General features: G+C 29.1%; 5 protein-coding genes across 17 annotated transcripts in view; 3 read left to right on the forward strand and 2 right to left on the reverse strand.

Moving 5' to 3' along the window:
• Positions 1-758: 758 nt before the first annotated feature.
• LOC143151566 (exosome complex component MTR3) lies at positions 759-4,091 on the forward strand. The gene is made up of 4 exons (XM_076320861.1): positions 759-1,045; positions 1,150-1,403; positions 3,532-3,678; positions 3,746-4,091. The coding sequence occupies exons 1-4, from the start codon at positions 898-900 to the stop codon at positions 4,016-4,018; spliced, it is 822 nt and encodes a 273-aa protein (XP_076176976.1). The 5' UTR covers positions 759-897; the 3' UTR covers positions 4,019-4,091.
• Tbp (TATA binding protein) lies at positions 3,531-6,995 on the reverse strand. Of its 2 annotated transcripts, XR_012993374.1 has the most exons (6): positions 5,953-6,995; positions 5,743-5,873; positions 5,440-5,683; positions 5,167-5,365; positions 4,936-5,063; positions 3,531-3,718 (listed from the first exon to the last, which is right to left on the reverse strand). XR_012993374.1 is itself a non-coding variant. In XM_076320859.1 (5 exons), exons 1-5 carry the CDS (start codon positions 6,226-6,228, stop codon positions 4,987-4,989), a joined length of 927 nt encoding a protein of 308 aa, XP_076176974.1. In that variant the 5' UTR covers positions 6,229-6,994; the 3' UTR covers positions 4,816-4,986. The 2 variants fall into 2 exon arrangements, 1 of the variants encoding a protein (XP_076176974.1); XM_076320859.1 differs by lacking the exon at positions 3,531-3,718 and having other exon boundaries at positions 4,816-5,063; positions 5,953-6,994.
• A 3,527-nt stretch (positions 6,996-10,522) lies between these two features.
• On the forward strand, positions 10,523-12,551 carry LOC143151564 (heparin sulfate O-sulfotransferase). 5 transcript variants are annotated; one of them, XM_076320857.1, is made up of 7 exons: positions 10,523-10,664; positions 11,263-11,492; positions 11,563-11,648; positions 11,719-11,857; positions 11,921-12,018; positions 12,085-12,242; positions 12,304-12,551. In XM_076320857.1, the coding sequence occupies exons 1-7, from the start codon at positions 10,646-10,648 to the stop codon at positions 12,513-12,515; spliced, it is 942 nt and encodes a 313-aa protein (XP_076176972.1). In that variant the 5' UTR covers positions 10,523-10,645; the 3' UTR covers positions 12,516-12,551. The 5 variants fall into 5 exon arrangements, with proteins under 5 accessions (XP_076176972.1, XP_076176973.1, XP_076176969.1 ...); XM_076320858.1 differs by lacking the exon at positions 10,523-10,664 and adding an exon at positions 10,694-10,781; XM_076320854.1 differs by lacking the exon at positions 10,523-10,664 and adding an exon at positions 10,803-11,163.
• A 401-nt stretch (positions 12,552-12,952) lies between these two features.
• Ntmt (N-terminal methyltransferase) lies at positions 12,953-14,842 on the reverse strand. 6 transcript variants are annotated; one of them, XM_076320866.1, is made up of 6 exons: positions 14,592-14,842; positions 14,196-14,459; positions 13,735-13,924; positions 13,474-13,660; positions 13,297-13,405; positions 12,953-13,231 (listed from the first exon to the last, which is right to left on the reverse strand). In XM_076320866.1, exons 3-6 carry the CDS (start codon positions 13,897-13,899, stop codon positions 13,003-13,005), a joined length of 690 nt encoding a protein of 229 aa, XP_076176981.1. In that variant the 5' UTR covers positions 13,900-13,924; positions 14,196-14,459; positions 14,592-14,842; the 3' UTR covers positions 12,953-13,002. The 6 variants fall into 6 exon arrangements, with proteins under 6 accessions (XP_076176981.1, XP_076176982.1, XP_076176979.1 ...); XM_076320867.1 differs by having other exon boundaries at positions 13,297-13,373; positions 13,478-13,660; positions 14,596-14,841; XM_076320864.1 differs by having other exon boundaries at positions 13,735-13,927; positions 14,596-14,841.
• LOC143151563 (uncharacterized) overlaps positions 14,430-19,459 on the forward strand; it is a 107,995-nt gene continuing 102,965 nt past the window's right edge. Inside the window, exons 1-11 of one of the 3 annotated variants that reach the window (XM_076320850.1) lie at positions 14,430-14,790; positions 15,277-15,547; positions 15,619-15,740; positions 15,797-15,903; positions 15,973-16,115; positions 16,179-16,347; positions 16,419-16,848; positions 16,942-17,279; positions 17,355-17,701; positions 17,802-17,875; positions 17,947-18,175. In XM_076320850.1, coding sequence (XP_076176965.1) covers positions 14,653-14,790; positions 15,277-15,547; positions 15,619-15,740; positions 15,797-15,903; positions 15,973-16,115; positions 16,179-16,347; positions 16,419-16,848; positions 16,942-17,279; positions 17,355-17,701; positions 17,802-17,875; positions 17,947-18,175 — 2,368 coding nt within the window. In that variant the 5' untranslated portion in view covers positions 14,430-14,652. Of the gene's footprint in view, positions 14,791-14,856; positions 15,106-15,276; positions 15,548-15,618; positions 15,741-15,796; positions 15,904-15,972; positions 16,116-16,178; positions 16,348-16,418; positions 16,849-16,941; positions 17,280-17,354; positions 17,702-17,801; positions 17,876-17,946; positions 18,176-19,459 lie in introns of those variants that run through there. The other 2 variants (XM_076320852.1, XM_076320853.1) reach the window with 2 other exon arrangements.

Here is a 19,459-nt window from a genome sequence, read left to right on the forward strand (position 1 = left end):
ACTGAAAAAATAATTTAATAGCACAGTTGTCTATTTTATTTTTTAGTCGACAATCTCTGTTGAAGCACAAAATAATTAGAAACTCAGCAATTTTAAAAATCATTTTATTAGTGGCACTGTTATAAACCAATTTTGTTTTATAAACAACTTTTCATCACATTTAGCTCACATATTTATTATAACCAGGGATAATTCTAAAGGATTCTTATATATTCGGTCAAAATCGTTGAAAATCCTTTTCTACATTATTTCTTTTTCATCTTCTCATTTTCAAGATATCAATATTCATAATTCCTAACATGTACGTACTACAAGCTAAAAAAATGAATAATGTGAATCATTGTACACATACGGTGTTGGTAATTTTAATTTTTCAAATGTTTTTTACAATTTTGTGTTAAATAATATTATTGGCATAAAAGTAATAATAATACTTGTAATGTATTGAATTCAACATTAAGCTTTTCAAATTTATCGAAATTCTCAGACTTGCAAAACAGATTCGAAGTAATTTGAATTTATCGCTTGATATACAATACGTATTCAAAGCAATGTGAAGAGTTCCAAATCCTGTCACTATTCGTAGGTCTACGTAACGCTTAGAAACATGAAAAGAAAACTGAAGTGTGATTGTGCTTTTCTCTTATTCAGTTCTACGCTACTCCAATCGTAGCGCTGTATGGGTGTCCCACTAAAATCCGAGGAGATACCTATCTATGATAGATATGCTTGACTATAAGATTGTACATACAACTTAAAATTTTAAAATGAAAATGATTGTTCTTTTCTAATAAAAGTTAGAGCTAATAAGAGTTTTTAATTTTTTTATTATAGTGACAAAACTTTTATTGTGTTTATTTTTTATTTTAGTTAAGCAATAATTATATTTTAGCTAAAATGCCCATTGATCAAAAACGTATTAACGGTCCGGAGGTATCTATTCCTTATCATATTTATTCGAACTCTAACCACAAAAATGTTGACAAAAAATATGATTTCACTGAAAGAAAAGATAAACGCACCAACAGTGAAATAAGAAAAATATGTAAGATTTTATATGACATCAGCTTTCTACATTATTAACAAATGTAATTAAAATTTAATTTAATTTTTATATTAAAAGTAATTCTTTATATCTTGTATTTACAGTTTTAAGAACTGGAGTAGTTAGTCAAGCCAAAGGCTCTGCATATATAGAAATGGGAAATACAAAAGTAGTTTGTTCAGTATTTGATCCTAGAGAAGTACCAAATAAAAATGGTTATTGTATGCAGGGAGAAATTTATTGCGAGTTTAAATTTGCTTCTTTTTCTTGTTTGAAACGAAAAATTCACCAACAAAATGCAGAAGAAAAACAGTACAGTTTGATGTTACAAAGAGCATTAGAACCAGCAGTTTGTTTGGTAAATATATATCTGTTTTGCAATACACACAGTTGTAAGCATATAAATAGGTACAAGTATTTATGAAAATTTAACTGAAATTTTTTTTCTTTCTAAATGTCGAATATGAGTTTGTGCAACATTATATAGCTAAACACTACATACTCTTTCCACACGTACTACATTTTTGCAAATATTTCCTTCTGTAAAGTAATAATATTCATTTAGAAATAAATAATACATATTTGACGCAAGCAAATAAATAGGAACACAACTTAATATTGATGTTTTTTATTTATTTAACAATTGAAGTGCAATTATTATATTTTACAAGTATTAATATAAAATTATGTTAATATTTTGGTACCTTGCTTTTCATTTTAATTACTTCTGCACATCTTCGTGGAATGGACTCTATTAGTCGTGTGCAACTATTAATATCAATTTCGTTCCATGTTTTATGGATGACATCGAATAACTTTAAATTAGATGGCTTTTGAGTTTGAAAACCTTTGCCTTTTCGACATAATTCAAAAGCATTTTAATTGAATTTAAGTCTGGCAATTGAGCCAACCATTTTCATAACATTGACATTGTTTTGCTTTGCGAGAAGTATGTTTCGGATCATTATCCACTTGGAAGATCTAATCTGTGCTTAAATTATTAGTCGCATATGGCAGTAACACATTTTCTAAAATATTTACACGAACAATGCTGTTTAGTGTCATCTTTCCCCAAAAACATAACTGCTCCTCCACCTTCTTTAATCATGGATTTAATGCATTTTGGATCAAATTCTCTCCTATTCGTCGTTGCATATAAGATTTTCCATCTGATTCAGCACAATTAAATTTGAACTCATCAGTAAAAACTACTTTACCCCACTATTCTTGTGTCCACTTTATATGTTCCTTTGCAAATGCCAATCGCTTTTTTTTATTCGTTTTAGAAATAAATGGCTTTTTGCGAGCGATTTGTCCCATTAGCCCAAACTCATTTAGATGACAACGAACTGTATGTACACCAATTTTTAAATCAGACTTTGCCAAAATTTCTGAATGAATGTCTACAGATGTTCTATGACAATCTTTTTCAGATAGGCAATGGATCACACAATCCATTCGAGATACAGTTTTTCGAAGTTTGTTGACATGGATTTTATTTTCAAAACTATCCAACTTTTCTACATGTTTTATAGTTATATCACAAGCATGAACTGATATATCCATAAGCTTAGCTATTTGACATCTTTTTGCTATTCAGCAGTTATATGCACTGCTCTACCCATTCCTATAGTTAACGTGTACAGAGTAAATAATAAAATGGCAAATATTTTATATGTATTTAATGTAAATTTAGTATATTTATTGAAACTTACTTTTAAAATATAAAAAAACTGGTATTCCTATTTAAATGCTCGCACAAAATCAGTTACTTATTAATAATTTAAAATTTTTAAGAAATATTGACCATGACTCTTTCACTCTACCAATGTCAACGCACAACTAACAGATAAACGATTATTGGGGAGAATCATTTGTTCCAATCTTTCTTTTTAACAATACATCATTTGAGTTATGGAGGTAGAATGTTCCTACTTATATGCTCACCATTGTATATACATATATAAGTATAATACTATCAACAAGATGGTTTATTTTGAAATAATAAGTAAAAATATAAAGAATAATTTTTTATGGTTAAGGTGTATTTTGAAAAAAATATTTCTCTTTGCAAATTATTACTATTACTAGTTTACAATAACCAATTTATGATGATATACTACAAATATAAAAACTGTTGAAAATTTTAGTCATACTATTTGAAATAAAATTATGTTCTTCAAATTTAACTATCACTATAATTGGTTACTTGTACATATTTTATGTACCTACTACATACAAATTTAAATTTGATAATCAATGTGACCTAATATATACATAGTTATACATTCACACTACTTTAATTTAAAAATTATGTAATCTGTAAAAAAAATTTATTATATATTTCTTATTGTTAATAAATAAATAATATTTAATTGATTATACTATCCTTTATCAGATATACCTTTCACTCATTTATATGAATGAAAAGTAATTATCATTTAACTAAAACTCACATTTTTTAAATTTCTTTTCTATTCTTTCAGCATGAGTTTCCTAATTTTCAAGTAGATGTGTATGCAACAATCCTAGATAATGCTGGATCTGCATTGGCTGCTGCAATTATGGCTGCTAGTATTGCCTTAGCTAATGCAAGTGTTCCAATGTTTGGTTTAGTCACAGCTTCCACCATTGTAAGTGCATTATACGAAAATAAATTGAAAATATCTTGCTCTAATCATAAATTTATGAAAAATGTAGGGTGTTTATAATAGCCAGTTCTTAGTGGATCCCACGGATATAGAAGAGGCAATATGCAACATACTACCAGAGCAACAAGATGATTTTAATCATGGGATAATTACACTTGCTAGCCTTCCACAACATAATCAAATTTCAGAAGTGTTTCTAATTGGAAGTATTGATACAAACTCTATTGAACATGCAACAGAAATTTTAACAACAGTTAATAAAGACATTTGTCCTGTGCTTCAGCAATGTTTAGTTAAAAGTATTATGAAGCTGCATAATTGAACGACTTAAATAGTAATATTAATGAATAAACAATTTGTTAATGCAATTAAATATATATTTTTACAATAGCAAATTTGTATAATTTTAATATTTATATAATCCTTGTTCTACTTGTAATAACTACTTCATGTACAATGTATCAAAATGCCATTTAAATTTTACAATGTTGAAGAATTTTTAAGGATTTGATTTGAATAGTCATACATACATACATACATACATACATACATTCATACATACATACATACATACATACATACATACATACATGCATACATACATACATACATAAGTACATTATTCTCCCATATCAAAACTAAATTCATTCTATTTCTCTTATTTGCATCGCCTGTTCATTCTCATATACATGCATACATACGTGCGCGCTCGCACGCACACACAGAGAGAGAAATTATTGTCACATATATATATATATATATATATATATGAGAATATTTTTAATTAAATGGAAAGAAAACATAAATTGCATTCGACGCGACAAACAAAATGGAATTCGTTCTCAGCTGATAATACATAAATTATAGAAGTATATAAATTAAAAACAAATTCTAGAACAATGACTACTTCTTGATCAAGGCACTGTATAGTTGAGAAAACATGTTCTTTGAAAATAGTTAAAACAAATTTTTCTCCAGATTACCTCACAAGAAACATGAAGAAATTTTTTAAATTGTGTTTTTGAAATTTCTTTCAATACTCAAATGTATTAAAAAATAATCGTTTGCACGATTATTTTTTAAAAGTAACTCTAATAAGAGCATTTTCATACAATTTATATCCTTTTCGATTATTTTTTCATTGTATATTTTAATTTTTTTTAAGAATTTATTTACTACTTTAGGTGCTGATAATGAAACAACCCATTAGTTTCCGAAACAAAAACCAAGATATCTTACCTAAGTTTTCTGCATGTAAAACATAACGTTGATGTGTGATAAAGAATGAAATCATTGTTTTTTAAAGCTCTTTAAAATTGGATAGATATTATCAAATGCTTCATAAATTTCCTGTCGAACTTTTGCTCCTAATATTAATAATAATCCAAATATTAATAATAATCAATTTATTATGTAAACTAAATATGTAAAAACTGAAATTTATATAAAATATATATCAACAATACTAACCTGTTAATACTACTTTTCCAGAAACAAATATAAGTAAGACAATTCTAGGTTTTACCATTCGATATATTAATCCAGGAAAGAGTTCTGGTTCATATGAGGAGAATTGTCCATGAGTAAGAACTAAACCCTCTAATCTAATTGGAAATTTTACATCACAGCTTCCTACCATGTTTTGTATTTTGAAGTCAAGGAACTTTGCCTTTATCCAAAATAAATTATATTGATAATAAACAATTATAATTAATTGAAGTCAATGACAAAATTTATACCAACAGGAAAACCAAGCTTCTGAATAATTCGAGCGTACTTCCTTGCAGCCAATCGAGAATCCTCTTCACTCTTTGCACCAGTACAAACCATTTTTCCACTACTAAATATTAAAGCAGTAGTTCTTGGTTCCCTTATCCTCATAATTACTGCAGCAAACCGTTTTGGATTGTATTCTGCATTCCTTGCATGAAGAGCTATTTTTTTTAAATCTAATTTGCAGTTTAGATTGACTGTTGAGACAATATTCCTGCAACATTGATGGATACTTGTCTGTCATATTTTATCCTAAATTAATTTTTCACTTACTGAAGTTGTGGCAAAATTCCTGGATCTGCAGAAGCTGGTGTCATAGGTGTCATAGGACCAGGAGTAGATGGTCCTATTGATGATGGTGCTATATGATTATTATTTTGTACTAATGGAGACATCATATTTTGCTATAAACAAAATAATTTATTTAAAGATAACATGAAATATAATTTGAGATATGTTTGGTGATATATTATTTAATCCTACTGGTGTTTGTGGCTGCATGAGGCTTTGAGGAGTCGCAAAAGTGGGTGCTGTTGCATAAGCATGCATAGTCTTTTGTGGCGTTCCAATCATAAGCATTCCACTCTGCATGTTTGGACTCATAGTATGTAATTGTTGTAATTGGTATTGCTGCTGTTGCTGTTGTTGTTGCTGCTGTTGCAATGCATTAGGTAAAATTTGTTGATCCTCTTCTGGTTGATGTAAAGGAGTTCCTATACTGGGTATACTAAACCCAGGGCTCGGTAACATCTGATCCATTTTCTGGCTTTTTTTTAGAGACACTCAATACATACAAATGTCATTAACACAAACAATTTATAATTAAGCAAACAATTATTCTAAAACTGTAGACTTGCAATAAAGTTTTATGATGTTAATAATGCCCATATTTTTTTAAAGAAATTACATCAGTAACATATATAGGTTACGTTTTATAAGAAACAAAACCGCAATTTTTTACTTATACAATTATACTGGAAAATTTTAAAAATGCACTTCGCATGTAAAATCAAATCTAAAAATGTTCAACATATCTTGGTCTGGGCATCTATTCTTTATTTACTATTTTCTATTTGTTTGTTTACAATCTTTACTTTTAAGAGTCTTGCTACTCTTAAATTCACCTGGTAAATTACTCGTTTTGCTTAAGTCATGAGTTATGTGGAATTATAGTCCGTTCAACTCACAGAGAATTTTCTATAAGTAAAATAACGTAACTGCAACAGGGTCGACTAGAGGGCTTTAAGTCATAGGAGTATGAAATATCTATTGGTCTCTAGAATCTATTTGACTCGTTATAAATTCTGTCAAAGAAACGTGGCTGCATTAGGCATTACAGATTCATATTGCTTCTTGTAACTGTGTAGGTATTAAATTGAGAAGTTTTTTGTAAAATTCGATTTAATTTTGTTCCATTCTTTAACTTTTCTTTATTTATTATAATGGGTGAAGTAAAAAGTTTTGAGCGTTTTTCGTTAGATATCTCACGACGAGATATCTAAGAAGGCGACATAATGCTTTCAAAAAAGTTCTCTGACAGTTTTGTAAAAGTTTAGTAAATCCAGTTGTGGGTTAAAGCGATCCAAAATAGAAGTAAAAGTAGAGAAAATTCAATACATTCTTCAGTACCACTATGACCAAGGTGAAAAAGCGGAACAGGCGGTCAAAAATATTTATGCAGTTTATGGACCCAATATAGTATCGAATGCAACAGCAAAGTGGTGGTTCCAACGCTTCCGTTCCGATAATATGGGTGTCAAATATGAGATACCCTCTGGTAGATCAATCGTCGAAAATGTTAATAAAATTAAATATTATATTTTTTAATCTTTTTTTTTAATTCGTTTCAGATATATTCGATAACTTCATGATACTTACCGTCTAGGATCGTATTTTAGAGTATAAACAATATTATAAATAATTTAATGACGTACATGTACGACATACATGTATAATTTATATCGAAATTTTGTTGAAAATAAAGTTTCGCGGAAGATTTAATTTTTCTGCATTTTTTAATCAATTTTGTTTTAATATATTTAAATATGTATATTAGTTCATAATATTATTTATGCAAACTAATTCATCACCTCCAGATATTTTCCTAGAATCCTACATCATGACCCACTACTTCGATGTTTTACAGTCAAGTGTAAATTAAATAAATCTAGTTTTAGTTCCAAAATATAGAATTTTTTGTTATGAATTATTTTTCCGATACATACAGTTTTCTTCTTGAAACACAGACAGAATATTCTGCAGCTTTTGATACTCTTCACATAGTTTTTTAATTTACTTCTTTTTGGCACTCTTCATTTAACATTATTTTGAGTTCTGAAGTTTTCACAATAAAAAAGATATATATGAATATTTGATCATATTATCTTTCGCATTTACATGTAATAAACATCAATTGATTGAAAAAGTTATATTCATATGGCATCATAATCTAGAAATATGAGAAAATTGTTAAAAAAATATCAAAAGTATCTGGCATACATTTTTTTTAAACTTGAATAAAAAATGTTCTCATTGTTATAACAACTCAAAGATTTATTTCATATAATCCATTAATTTTGGACGTAAGATACATCCTAAGTTTATCTGTAGAATAGATTTTACACCATAAAAACATTTTGCATTGATTTGAAAAACAAGGGCACGAAAATTTGAACATTTACACTTAATTTTCTTCTTGTATTTTTCACAGATTAATACATTTATCGATCACAGATTAATAGTGAGAGTACTTATTTAAAAGACACTAGTGAAGTCTATTATGCAATAACCAACTTTTTTATAGATAAGAACATCTTCATTTACAGTATATCGCATTTCTTACTCTTGGGGAGAGAGATCAGCCCTGGTTGGCCAACTTATTGTTGGCTTTCCCCATTTTTCTGGTGCGAAAGCAGGAGTACGAGGCCACTGTCTAGCCCAGATTGAGGATCTTTCGCGACCTCTGCTGGTAAATTCGCACCCCTGCTTCCACATTGATAGGACAGACCAGTGGACTCTTAAGGCTGTCCGGTCACTTCTACCAGAATGGCTAATCAAAGGTTTTGGTAATCTCACCTATTGAACGGTGCAGGTACTGTCTGGGCATAGTTTCTTTGGACCTGCATTATATAGGAAAGGAAACAACGACGTATTGCTGACATTGTTCTGGTAGGTGTAATTGAGGAAGACCTTTGACTGCCAAATGTGGTAAGGGCTATGCTTAATAGTGAGAGAAATTGGATGACTGTGGCCTCTTTGTGCACCTTTGTGAAGATGCAATGTTGCAGAAGAAGGCAGTGAAGCGCACCCTCAGAGCTATCATATCGATGTTCTTTTGTTTCAGATATCTTATATCTTAGACCATAGGCTGGAGCATCGTTCGAACAAACAAAGCTTGATTATTAATTTCTGAAAGAAATTTCTAAATAAAAAGCTGTCCCAAGAACTGTGAAAGGTGTAATAATTATACAAATTGATTTTTAGCATTTCTCCCTCATCTAAGCCACTGTTCTGAAATAATTGTTGGCCTTCTAAGATTGTTCTTTAAATACTCTACTAAAGCCATTGTCTTCAACTATACTTCAGGGCTTTAAAGCTACTAGTCTTTTTTAAATAAGAAAATTTCTCTTTGGTTCTATTATCCTTCCCTTACATTTATACTTTAGCACACTGAATTTTTACTTTTTCTATTTCTTTCTATAACATTGTGTAAACTTGCTTTTGCAACATCAATGATTACACTTTCTCTGTCACTGAACATTTTTTAATTTTCTTTTAAATGTATTAATTTATAATTAAAATCACATACATATTGTGTTACGTTGAGTTGCATGAATACAGAATATAGTGTACACATATGGCAAAAAAAATTTTTTTACTTCTAAGAAGATGTTATAGAAAAACAGAATTTTAAGAAGTTATTGTTGTAAAAAAACAGAAATAACTACTTAGTAATAACAGTTCCAAGAAGCTAATACAGAAACAATGCTGCATATAATTGAGAAAAACATATGATTCACAATAAGACACCTTTAACATTATTACAAAAGGTGGATGCAAGGTAGAATTCCACTTATTTGATGCTGCACAAATTAATTCTCTTACATAGACCATTATGTTTAATATTATGTGAATCATAAATTAAAATAATGGTGAATGGAAATGTGGAAAATGATTGATAAATTTATTGAAGCTCTTCAAAAAAGCAATCCCAATAATATGTGGGTAAAAGTATCGAGTTTTGTCACATCTTTTGATGTCCATTAAATTGATAGATATTTTTTTACTTTATATGATACAAAAGATAAAATGAAACAATTTATTGCTTAAAAAAAAAGTAATAATTCTAAAATATGAGAGAGTACTACAAATCATTATTTAATTTAATTAATAATCTTTAATTAAATTTATTAATTTTAAATTACATTTATAATATCGTTAAAATTTACAGAACTATTAATTAATTATTACTGAAAAAATGAGAGAAATTAGATTTTTCTCATAGAAATTTTAAATAAAATATATCTGTAATTTAGTTCATGCATTATTTTTTATCCATGTTATAAGTAGTTTTATTATTTTACATTGTTACATTTGAAAATTCCTATAAAATTGAAATCAAGATTTGGATTTTTGAAATTTTTGAGAATTTCGAATTTTTCGTAAATCTCAATATTTTCAAGAATCTTAATATTTTCAATTGATAACATACTTTCGAGATCTTGTCTTGATCTTGAAAAAATTCTTGTCTCGTCTCGATTCAACATTTTTGAAATCTCGCATACTTCTAATTACAATGTATTAAAATATTTGCAGAACATACAGCACTCATTAGGATAAATTACAATATAAAGAACATATAGCATACATTTGAAATATGTGAGGCACGTGCATAATTGCATATCATAAATATAAGATGCATACTTTCATTTTATAAAGTTTGTTAATTGAGATGATCTTTGCAGTATTTAGGAACTACCAGAAATAAGAATAAAATGGAATGATGGTAGTGGTTATCTGCACAAATTTACCTACATTGTTAATAAGATATGTTTATTCTTACTTCAATAACGAAATCAATCACTGATTTTCCCGCCAAAGCAGGTACTCGCAGTTGCTATAGATAAAGGTATAGTCACAGATTATACATAATGCTATACGATGGACGTCGAAAAGGATGGTATCAGCGCCAGTTGGTAAGCCATGAAAGCTTAGTATTGCAATTTTTCGGTGGGAGTGCCCAGCCCGTGATTGTTGCGAATTTCGTTGAAGTGTATAATAAATAATGTAGACAGATATGAAATTTCAGTTTTGTATGTAAATATTTGGTAATTTATTTAAAAGTGAAATTAAAATCTTCTATTTCATTGAAACTTAGTAAAAATGAGTGATAATAGGTTCGATAATATAAGTATCACCCACTAAATGCTCAAATTAAGCTGAACGTTTTTATATAATTTATCATTATTTACAATTTTAAAATAGTATGGTGTGTCTCGTAAAAATTGTTGGTGTATATTTCTGATATATGTAACAAGAATAAATTAACGACTTTCAAAAAAATGATACACAGAAGCTTTCTATTACAATGGATTTTGGTGGTGATATTCACAATCACTATCATCTATCTGAAACTGAAAGTAAATTTTCTGGAGGATCACTACAAACTATTGCGTACGCCTTATTATAGAGGATGTAATTTTATTCATTTGTGGCATTAAAAGCATTATCCTTTTAATATTTCATTCTGTTAAAGGTGATGGAATAACATAGGTTATCCTATCGTACTTCCAGACAATGCCATCACACACGAACAGAACAGTGTTCAAACTGGGCTTGAAGCTAGTGAACGATCTTACAGATTGTCAGCTTTTGATGATCTTGTCATAATCTACAACAGGGTACCTAAAACAGCGTCAACCAGCTTTGTAGGTTTAGTCTATGATTTGTGCAAACAGAATAAATATCATGTTTTACATATTAATGTTACCAATAATATGCACACTCTTACGCTTCCAAATCAGGTAATATTATAGTTTTTATAATTCATTTTTTATTAGACATTCCATTTGATTATGTATTTATAAATTACAGATTCAATTTGCAAATAATATAACTGAATGGAATATAAAAAAACCAGCATTTTATCATGGTCATGTTGCATTTTTAAATTTCGAAAAGTGAGTGAATGAAGATATTTATTGTAGAAAATGTATGTCTTATTGTTTTAAGTTAAGTCTATATTTCAAGGTTTGGAATAAGACAAATGCCTTTATACATAAATCTCTTGCGCAAACCTTTAGATAGGTTTGTCTCTTATTACTATTTTTTGAGATACGGAGACAATTTCAGACCATATTTAATAAGAAAAAAACATGGAGACACAAAGGTCAGTATTTGTTACTTAGAACTCATATTTGATATGCAAGTAATTTACTTTTACCATTTCTAGACTTTTGATGAATGTATTGATGCTGGCCAACCAGATTGTGATCCTGATAATATGTGGTTACAAATACCATTCTTATGTGGCCATGATCCCGCATGTTGGTAAGTTTTAATAAAATATAATTATTATAATTTACAACCAGTATTTAAATAAATATTATTTATTAGGGAAATTGGAAATAGTTGGGCACTAGAAGAAGCAAAGAGAAATTTGCAAAACCATTATCTTCTAGTAGGAGTGACAGAGGAATTAACAGAATTTGTAGAAATTTTACAACTTGTACTTCCACGGTTTTTTAAAGGAGCATACAATTCGTTTTTATACAGTAAGATAGAAACAACTTGGATATTTATGTTTTGAAATATTAACAATTATTTACATTTCAGATAATAAATCGCATTTGCGTCAAACTACACAAAAAATTAATCCAAGACCAGAAACTGTAGACAAGATTCAGAAGTCTGTTGTTTGGAAAATGGAAAATGAACTGTATAATTTTGCTTTAACACATTTCCATGCAGTGAAGAAACGTCTTATAAATGCTGCTTCTCAAGATGCAAATCAACGGTTTGTGTATGAAAAAATACGTCCAAAATAAACTTACTTTCTTAAATAAATGAAGTTTTATAAAATACCTATTTTTGTGTTAATTTAAAACAATGGTTAAATTTGTAGTACTACGGTATGGTGTAGTTCAACTCCCAGAATTTGGTATAAACAAAATCACATGACTTTTAGAAAATTTTATTGATTTGTAAATTTCCAGTTAGTAATACATCAAAAGTCTGATGTATAATAAGTTGAAATATAAACTGATTTGATAAATGATTAAAAAAAATCAATGGCAAAACTTTCATTGAAAAATTGCTGAAAATATTAAAACCTTAAAAAAAATCTACTATATGTATAAATAGTAACTTGTATAAATTTGATCATATCTCTATTTGGAGTATACATTTCTGCTGTTTGTGCCCTATTACATTCACATGCTTTTGTTTACACAAAGCCCTGTGAACAGACTATCCCTGAGAAATGTACAAATAATGAAATAATTTATTTCTTAACTTATAATTTTTAAGGTAAACTTAAAGATTATTAACAGATTTTAAAGCAAACATATAAACTGGATATAATTCATGTGGAAATTTATTTTGTTGTTCTTCTTTGATGCAAATTAGATTAGATTCCTGAAATATTCGATAAAATTCAGACAGAGGCCTTGTCACAGAAGAATCCTTTGTATCAACTTCTAAATTTTTAGACCTTGTCACATTCTCCTTAATTATTATTAAACCATGAGGCCTTAAACCTGACCTACAAAAATCTTGTTGATTAGTTTGAATTAGTCAAGATAATCAATTCTATAAAAAAATACTTACAAGCACTTTTTGAGAAATCCTATTAAATGATCTTTTTCTAAATGACCCAAAACCCATTGACACCAAATGACATCATACTTTTTAGTAGTAAAGCAAAAATTTTGGAGTCCTTAAAATGTAACTCGATTATCACAACTAAAAGTTGTTTAAGTAATTAATAGATAAATTAAATATTACCAACGGGATAGTAGTTGTCAATTCTTGAAGAATAGTTTTTCAAACATGTTTTAGCAACTTCTAGAAATTTTGAATTTTGCTCCACTAAATCAACATGTTTAAAATGATTTAATAATAAATTCTTAGTTATTCTTCCTATGCCTGAACCACAATCTAATGCAAAGGTCTTTGATGGAGGATTTTTTAACTGAAATTTACCAAATCATTGTTAATAAAACATTTGAAAATTTATATTTAAATGGCGTATAAATCATCAGACACCTCAAACAGAGCCTTCAAAAACATTGTCGATCCCTTTATATCAGTTTGAGAAATAAATCCAAAACCACCAAGCATTCCATCTACTGTTGGTGGAACATGTTCCCAGTAATTGGCAGCCGCAGTATAAAATTCATTTTGCTCATGTATATTTTCTTTTTCTTCCATTTTATAAGTTGATAAATAATACACTCTACTTAGTGAAGAAATTAATGATTAGAAAATGTAGAAAACAGATGGAAGAGAAGCCAATTGTCTCATTACTTTAATAGCCAGTGAATAAGTTTTGTAAACATTTATTTAAATAATTTTGTACTCAATAAACAATTCACTATAGAGTATAAAATTATATCATCGAATCAAACATTAAAAAGAGACTCTTTATAATTTCATATTCTACCAATTCTATATACAATTTAGATGAGTAACAAAAAATATATTATTATTGATATTTAGCAAATTACCGATCTATCGATTATAGAATATCGATATACTACTGCATGTTTCATGAGTCGAAGTACATACCAATCAGAAAACGATTACGTATGTATATATGTGTAGCCTAGCTTCAAAAAAACTTGTTCATCTATAGAAATACGTTGGCGCGTTACAACTTCTGATTGGTAGAATGTGGTTGGATAGGCAACCTGATTGGCGATGATTCCAGCGCATTTGGAGTAGTGTGTAGTTTTTTGAGGCCAGAACGTATAAGTTCTTTTAAAGAAAATCTATAATGAAAGAATGTTGCACATGGAAAAGCTACAGTTTATTTGTTATTCAAAAATTTTGTATGTAAAATTTTAAAGTAAAGGTTATGTAGTATATAATAAAAATACATAGTATCAAGAAATTGTACGCACTCACTCGTCACTTTGGTTAAGATATCGATGTTAGTCGTTAGTGAACAGTTCCCTTAGAATCATGGCAGAAGTACGGCTTTATGATTCAACGATTTGTAGATTATGTGCAGAAGATAATGGAAATGGAGAATTGCTCTATATGGGAGATAATGATGATCCGGATTTGAGTTCCATGGTCAATCGGTACTTGCCGCTCAAGGTACAAGCCTTCGAAACATCAGACTGCAACTTGACTTCCTGCTTTCTTTATAAATACTACACGAATCAAATGTCCAATGTTTTCTACTAACACTTTTTACATAGTTATTGACTTTGTTATATGAAATCTTGTTATATTAGTAAGATATTTTCTCGTGTTCTTATAAAGAAGCTAGATGTTAATATACTATTATACACAATAATTAGAATTTTAGTCGAATGTGTTTAAGGTGTTATATATTAATTACGATATTTCTATTGACATCTTTGTATTTTTCTACATCAGTTTCTTACCCGAAATAAACTGTGGTCAAAGGTATGCAAAATTTTGGATTTCCACTATTATCTTTTGTTATATAAAAATAGTAAAAAGCAGAAAGTATAGAAATTATTCATTTTCCTCTTTGAGGTTATGGTATTGTGAAAGAATGTTTACTAAACATGTTTAAAAACAAAGTTTTTAATATACTATTTGTTTTAATTTAAGATTCAAGATGATGGTAAACTACCTCGTACTATCTGCCCTGGTTGTAATATTCAACTGGAGGCAACAATCCAATTCTTTGAATTATTGGTGGATGGTCAGAGGAAAATTCGTGAGATGTGGAAACATCAGTTAGAACAAAAGCGTAAAGCTGAACGAGAGCGGCTTCGTGCTGGGAAGGAAAACACAGAAGTAGTAACAGAAATGTCTGAAGTAGATAACATTTCACAGTATAATGAGGAAGATCAATTGGAACAACAAATTATAATAAAAAGTATTGATTCGTAAATAATATTTTAATTAAATAAATATAAAAAGACAATTAATCATTTTATCTTTTGACAGTAATGCCAGATGGTTCTATGTATGCTGCGGAACATGAAATGAGTTTACAAATGGAAGGATTAAATAAACCAAAACGAAAAAGAGGGCGACCACCAAAAACACATATAGAAAACATATCTATGGTTAGTAATCTTGATGTTTTTATTTGATATGTAATATTTTAAATATCATATTTTAGGAATTAGCAAAAGGAGAAGTAATAGAAGGAATAAGCCAAGAAGAAGAAGAAACAGATGACATAGATGGAGACGGTAGACGTCGCAGGAAGCGTAAGGTTCCCAAAAGGTATTTTCTAAGTACAGAAAAACTTGCTATAATTATCATAATTTTATAATAGAGTATGGAATGGCTTAGATACATGGAAGCAGTTCAAGGCAAGGAATTAGAAAGAATATATAAGGAAGAAGGAGTAATTGATGAAGAAGATGACGAGCAACTTGATAATTTTGAAGATTCTGAAGAACAATTGAATATGTCTGTTCCTGATAGTCAAGAAGGTAATAAGCATTAAATCATTGTATTAGGCTTAAAGTATTTATTTAATCATTTATACATTTCAGAAATAATTGGTCACTTGGAATCTGAGGAGGGAAAAGACTTAGGGGAGTTAGTAATAGTAAATCGTGGTAGAGGGCGAGGCCGGCCAAAACTGCGTCGTAGGAGAAATAAATTCACATGTCAATTATGTGGCAGAGGTTTTCTACAGCGTAGTAGATATATTGTACACAAGTAGGTAAACATTTTGATCTTTTACTTTGAATAATTGTAATAAAAATAAGTAAACTATTTGTAATAACCAGGAGTTTCCATAAAGGAATAAAATATGAGTGTTTAGAATGCAAAAAATTATTTACAAGTAAGGAAAATTTGGGAGTACATCAGAAAGCAACTCATCATACTGGAGGTGATATCAATGAGAGTTTTGAACATGATATCCAAAATCCAAGCTCAGAATCAAAACAACCTTTATCTGAAGAGGATCACAATATTGCTGATATTTTGGAACCTTCTTTATCAGAAAGGCGATGTTTAAATAAATTTTCAAACATTTCTGGCAATTCTCAGAAAACTCTTTCGTGCGAACAGTGTGATAAATTATTTAAAACAGAACAAGCTTACAACTTACATCTAAAAATGGTTCACGAACGTGAAAAATTATTTATTTGTACTATTTGCAATAAGAGTTTTTCACAACAAACAGCCTTGAAAACTCATATGCCAATACATGATGTAAGTAACAAAAAATTGTTAAATAAATTAAAAAACGATTAAAACACTCTCTATAGAAAGGACAATAATCTAAATCTTTTTACTACTTTGTAGAGAAGTAAATTAGAAAAAGAATATCCTTGTGATATTTGTGGAAAAGTATTGAATCATCCTAGTTCTGTAGTATATCACAAGGAGGCAGAACATAACGATGGTCGACGATTTGTTTGCAATAAGTGTGGAAAAAGTTTCAAACATAAACAATTGTTGCAACGTCATCAACTTGTACACTCAGATGATCGACCTTATATTTGTAAATCTTGTAATGCCAGTTTCAAAACAAAAGCAAATTTAATTAACCATCAATCTACACATACGGGTGAAAAAAAATATTTTTGTGAAATATGTGGACAACAGTTTGCACACAAAACTAGTCTTACACTACATTACAGGTTATTATAAAAGCATAAAAATTGAATTAAAGAAATTGTATTAGCAAATAAATAAATGACTAATTTTACATTTAGGTGGCACACAGGTCACAAACCATATACATGTGAAGTATGTCATAAAAGTTTTTCACAAAATGGAAATCTGCAAGAGCATATGCGCATACACACAGGTGAAAAACCATACTGTTGTGATTATTGTGGAAGAAAATTTACTACTTCCTCACAATTCAAACTTCACGTTAAACGACATACTGGTGAACGCCCTTGGAAATGTGAATTTTGTGCAAAATGTTTTTTACACAAAGACACTTGGAAATGTCATGTACGCAGACATAAAGGAGAGCGTCCTTTTCAGTGCGCTCATTGTAATCGCGGTTTTACAGAACAATGGGCTTTAAAAAAACATCTTCGACTTCACACTGGTATTTTCATTTTCAATATCTTATCATCTAGTTAAGTTTTCTCAAATATAATCAAATTCCTCAAATGTAATCTTTTTAATTCAATTTTTTTGTCTGCTAGGAGAGAAGCCTTATTCTTGCGATGTTTGTGGAAAAGCATTTGCAGATTGTTCAAATTTAACGAAGCATAAGAAAGTAAGATCTTATAATTTGTTCATATATTATCTTTGTTAAATGATGTGGAATTATTATCGAGTTGTTTTAAGGTACATCGGGAAACAAAAATCTCTGCAATAGGTGAAGTAGAAGGCTCTCCAGTTGGGGAAGTTTGGCAAATTTTACCAAGTTCTCAGGAGTCTGAGGAACATTTGTTGACTGATCAAATGGCTCAAGTTATTACGACAGACGAAACACCTGGAGATGGTATTCAACAAATTATTTATGTTTCTTATCAAGATCCAGATGATCCTAATCAGTCTCGGACTTTACATTTCGGTAAAAATGAATATTTTTTTTATTGTATAGTATATAGTGTAAGAAAAAAAGAATCGTTAGATTGTATTGTTGAATCATTCCTGGGTGATTCCTGTAATCATTGTTATCTAGGTTGCCAGTCTCTACCTATAAGACTGTTGCCTACAATAGTATGCATATTATGAGATTATCTATTATACTATTATACTGTATTATATAGTATATTATGCACTATTCTAGTAATATACTTACAGTCACTATCACTCGTATTCGTACACTATACCGGCGTATAGTATAAATGAAAAAAAAAATAGTATTTCTTATTAATCATTTTTATTTATTTCTATTAAATATTCAATATTATAATACGCTACAGTACCTACGAAACAGTTTCTTTCTTTTTTTATTAAAAATATAGAAAAACGGAAACGATGTAATTACTCACAAAGGTAATTTCTCAGTTGTATTCATATAGTTAATATGTAGAATTGTAGATGGCAGTACATATTCTAAGAATTTTGTTTGCTCTATCAGAATTCCTCGAACACCGTACATAAAACAAAAAACAGTTGATTACTATTCCTTTGTTTGAAAATAGATAGTTTATTACGTTGTTAAGCAAAATGGGCTGGAAAGGAACAGAAGCCTCAGTTGATCTGCGAAAACTAATTACACTACCCAACAAACTGAAACTACTTTTCAATAACCAGTGGGTGATCCTTGTAGAACCATATTCCTTAAACAGGATTTTCGACAAAAATGAGGTATATAAAAAGTAAAAATATTAGAAAGTTTTAATTGAACTTAAAAAAATAAAGGAGAGTTTTTCGAATATAGTGGTACAGTTACTCCTGCTCGTATTCGTACACTGTACGAGCGTCTAGTATAAACAAAAAAAAATCGTATTTTTTATTAGTACTTCTCATTTATTCTTGTCAAACATTCATTATTACATTAGGTTATTTCTATTTGCAAACTAGTTTCATACTTCATTTATTAAAACTACAGAAAACACACAAAAATGTATCTAGTCAGAAAAACTACCTCTCAGTTGTACTCGTATAATTAATATACGGGTCGTAAAATATATTCTAGGAATCTTTTGTGTTATATCGGGAATTCCCTTTACATTTGCAAAGAACAAAAGGCAATCGGTAACTATTCTTTTGTTTAAAAGTAAACAGTTTTTCACATTGTTAAGCAAAATGGACCAAAAAAGAATATAAACTACGGTTGAGCTGCGAAAATTAATTATTAGTCATTATCAAAATGGAAAAAGTTTACAAAAAATTAGTACTATTATTA

This window comes from Ptiloglossa arizonensis, chromosome 9 (assembly GCF_051014685.1).
Source record: "Ptiloglossa arizonensis isolate GNS036 chromosome 9, iyPtiAriz1_principal, whole genome shotgun sequence".
NCBI lineage: Eukaryota > Metazoa > Arthropoda > Insecta > Hymenoptera > Colletidae > Ptiloglossa > Ptiloglossa arizonensis.

Coding starts and splice junctions, on each gene's coding strand:
- Ntmt (XM_076320866.1), bottom strand. CDS start 13,899: ATGGAAGAAAAAGAAAATATACATGAGCAAAATGAATTTTATACTGCG. Junction 13,406..13,473: donor TGACAACTACTATCCCGTTG/GTAATATTTAAT, acceptor TTACATTTTAAG/GACTCCAAAATTTTTGCTTT. Junction 13,232..13,296: donor GGATTTCTCAAAAAGTGCTT/GTAAGTATTTTT, acceptor AGATTTTTGTAG/GTCAGGTTTAAGGCCTCATG.
- LOC143151566 (XM_076320861.1), top strand. CDS start 898: ATGCCCATTGATCAAAAACGTATTAACGGTCCGGAGGTATCTATTCCT. Junction 1,404..3,531: donor TAGAACCAGCAGTTTGTTTG/GTAAATATATAT, acceptor CTATTCTTTCAG/CATGAGTTTCCTAATTTTCA. Junction 3,679..3,745: donor TAGTCACAGCTTCCACCATT/GTAAGTGCATTA, acceptor TGAAAAATGTAG/GGTGTTTATAATAGCCAGTT.
- LOC143151564 (XM_076320854.1), top strand. CDS start 11,031: ATGATACACAGAAGCTTTCTATTACAATGGATTTTGGTGGTGATATTC. Junction 11,858..11,920: donor AAAAACATGGAGACACAAAG/GTCAGTATTTGT, acceptor TACCATTTCTAG/ACTTTTGATGAATGTATTGA. Junction 12,243..12,303: donor ATACAATTCGTTTTTATACA/GTAAGATAGAAA, acceptor TTTACATTTCAG/ATAATAAATCGCATTTGCGT.
- Tbp (XM_076320859.1), bottom strand. CDS start 6,228: ATGGATCAGATGTTACCGAGCCCTGGGTTTAGTATACCCAGTATAGGA. Junction 5,874..5,952: donor TCATGCAGCCACAAACACCA/GTAGGATTAAAT, acceptor TTTTGTTTATAG/CAAAATATGATGTCTCCATT. Junction 5,064..5,166: donor TGGAAAAGTAGTATTAACAG/GTTAGTATTGTT, acceptor TATTAATATTAG/GAGCAAAAGTTCGACAGGAA.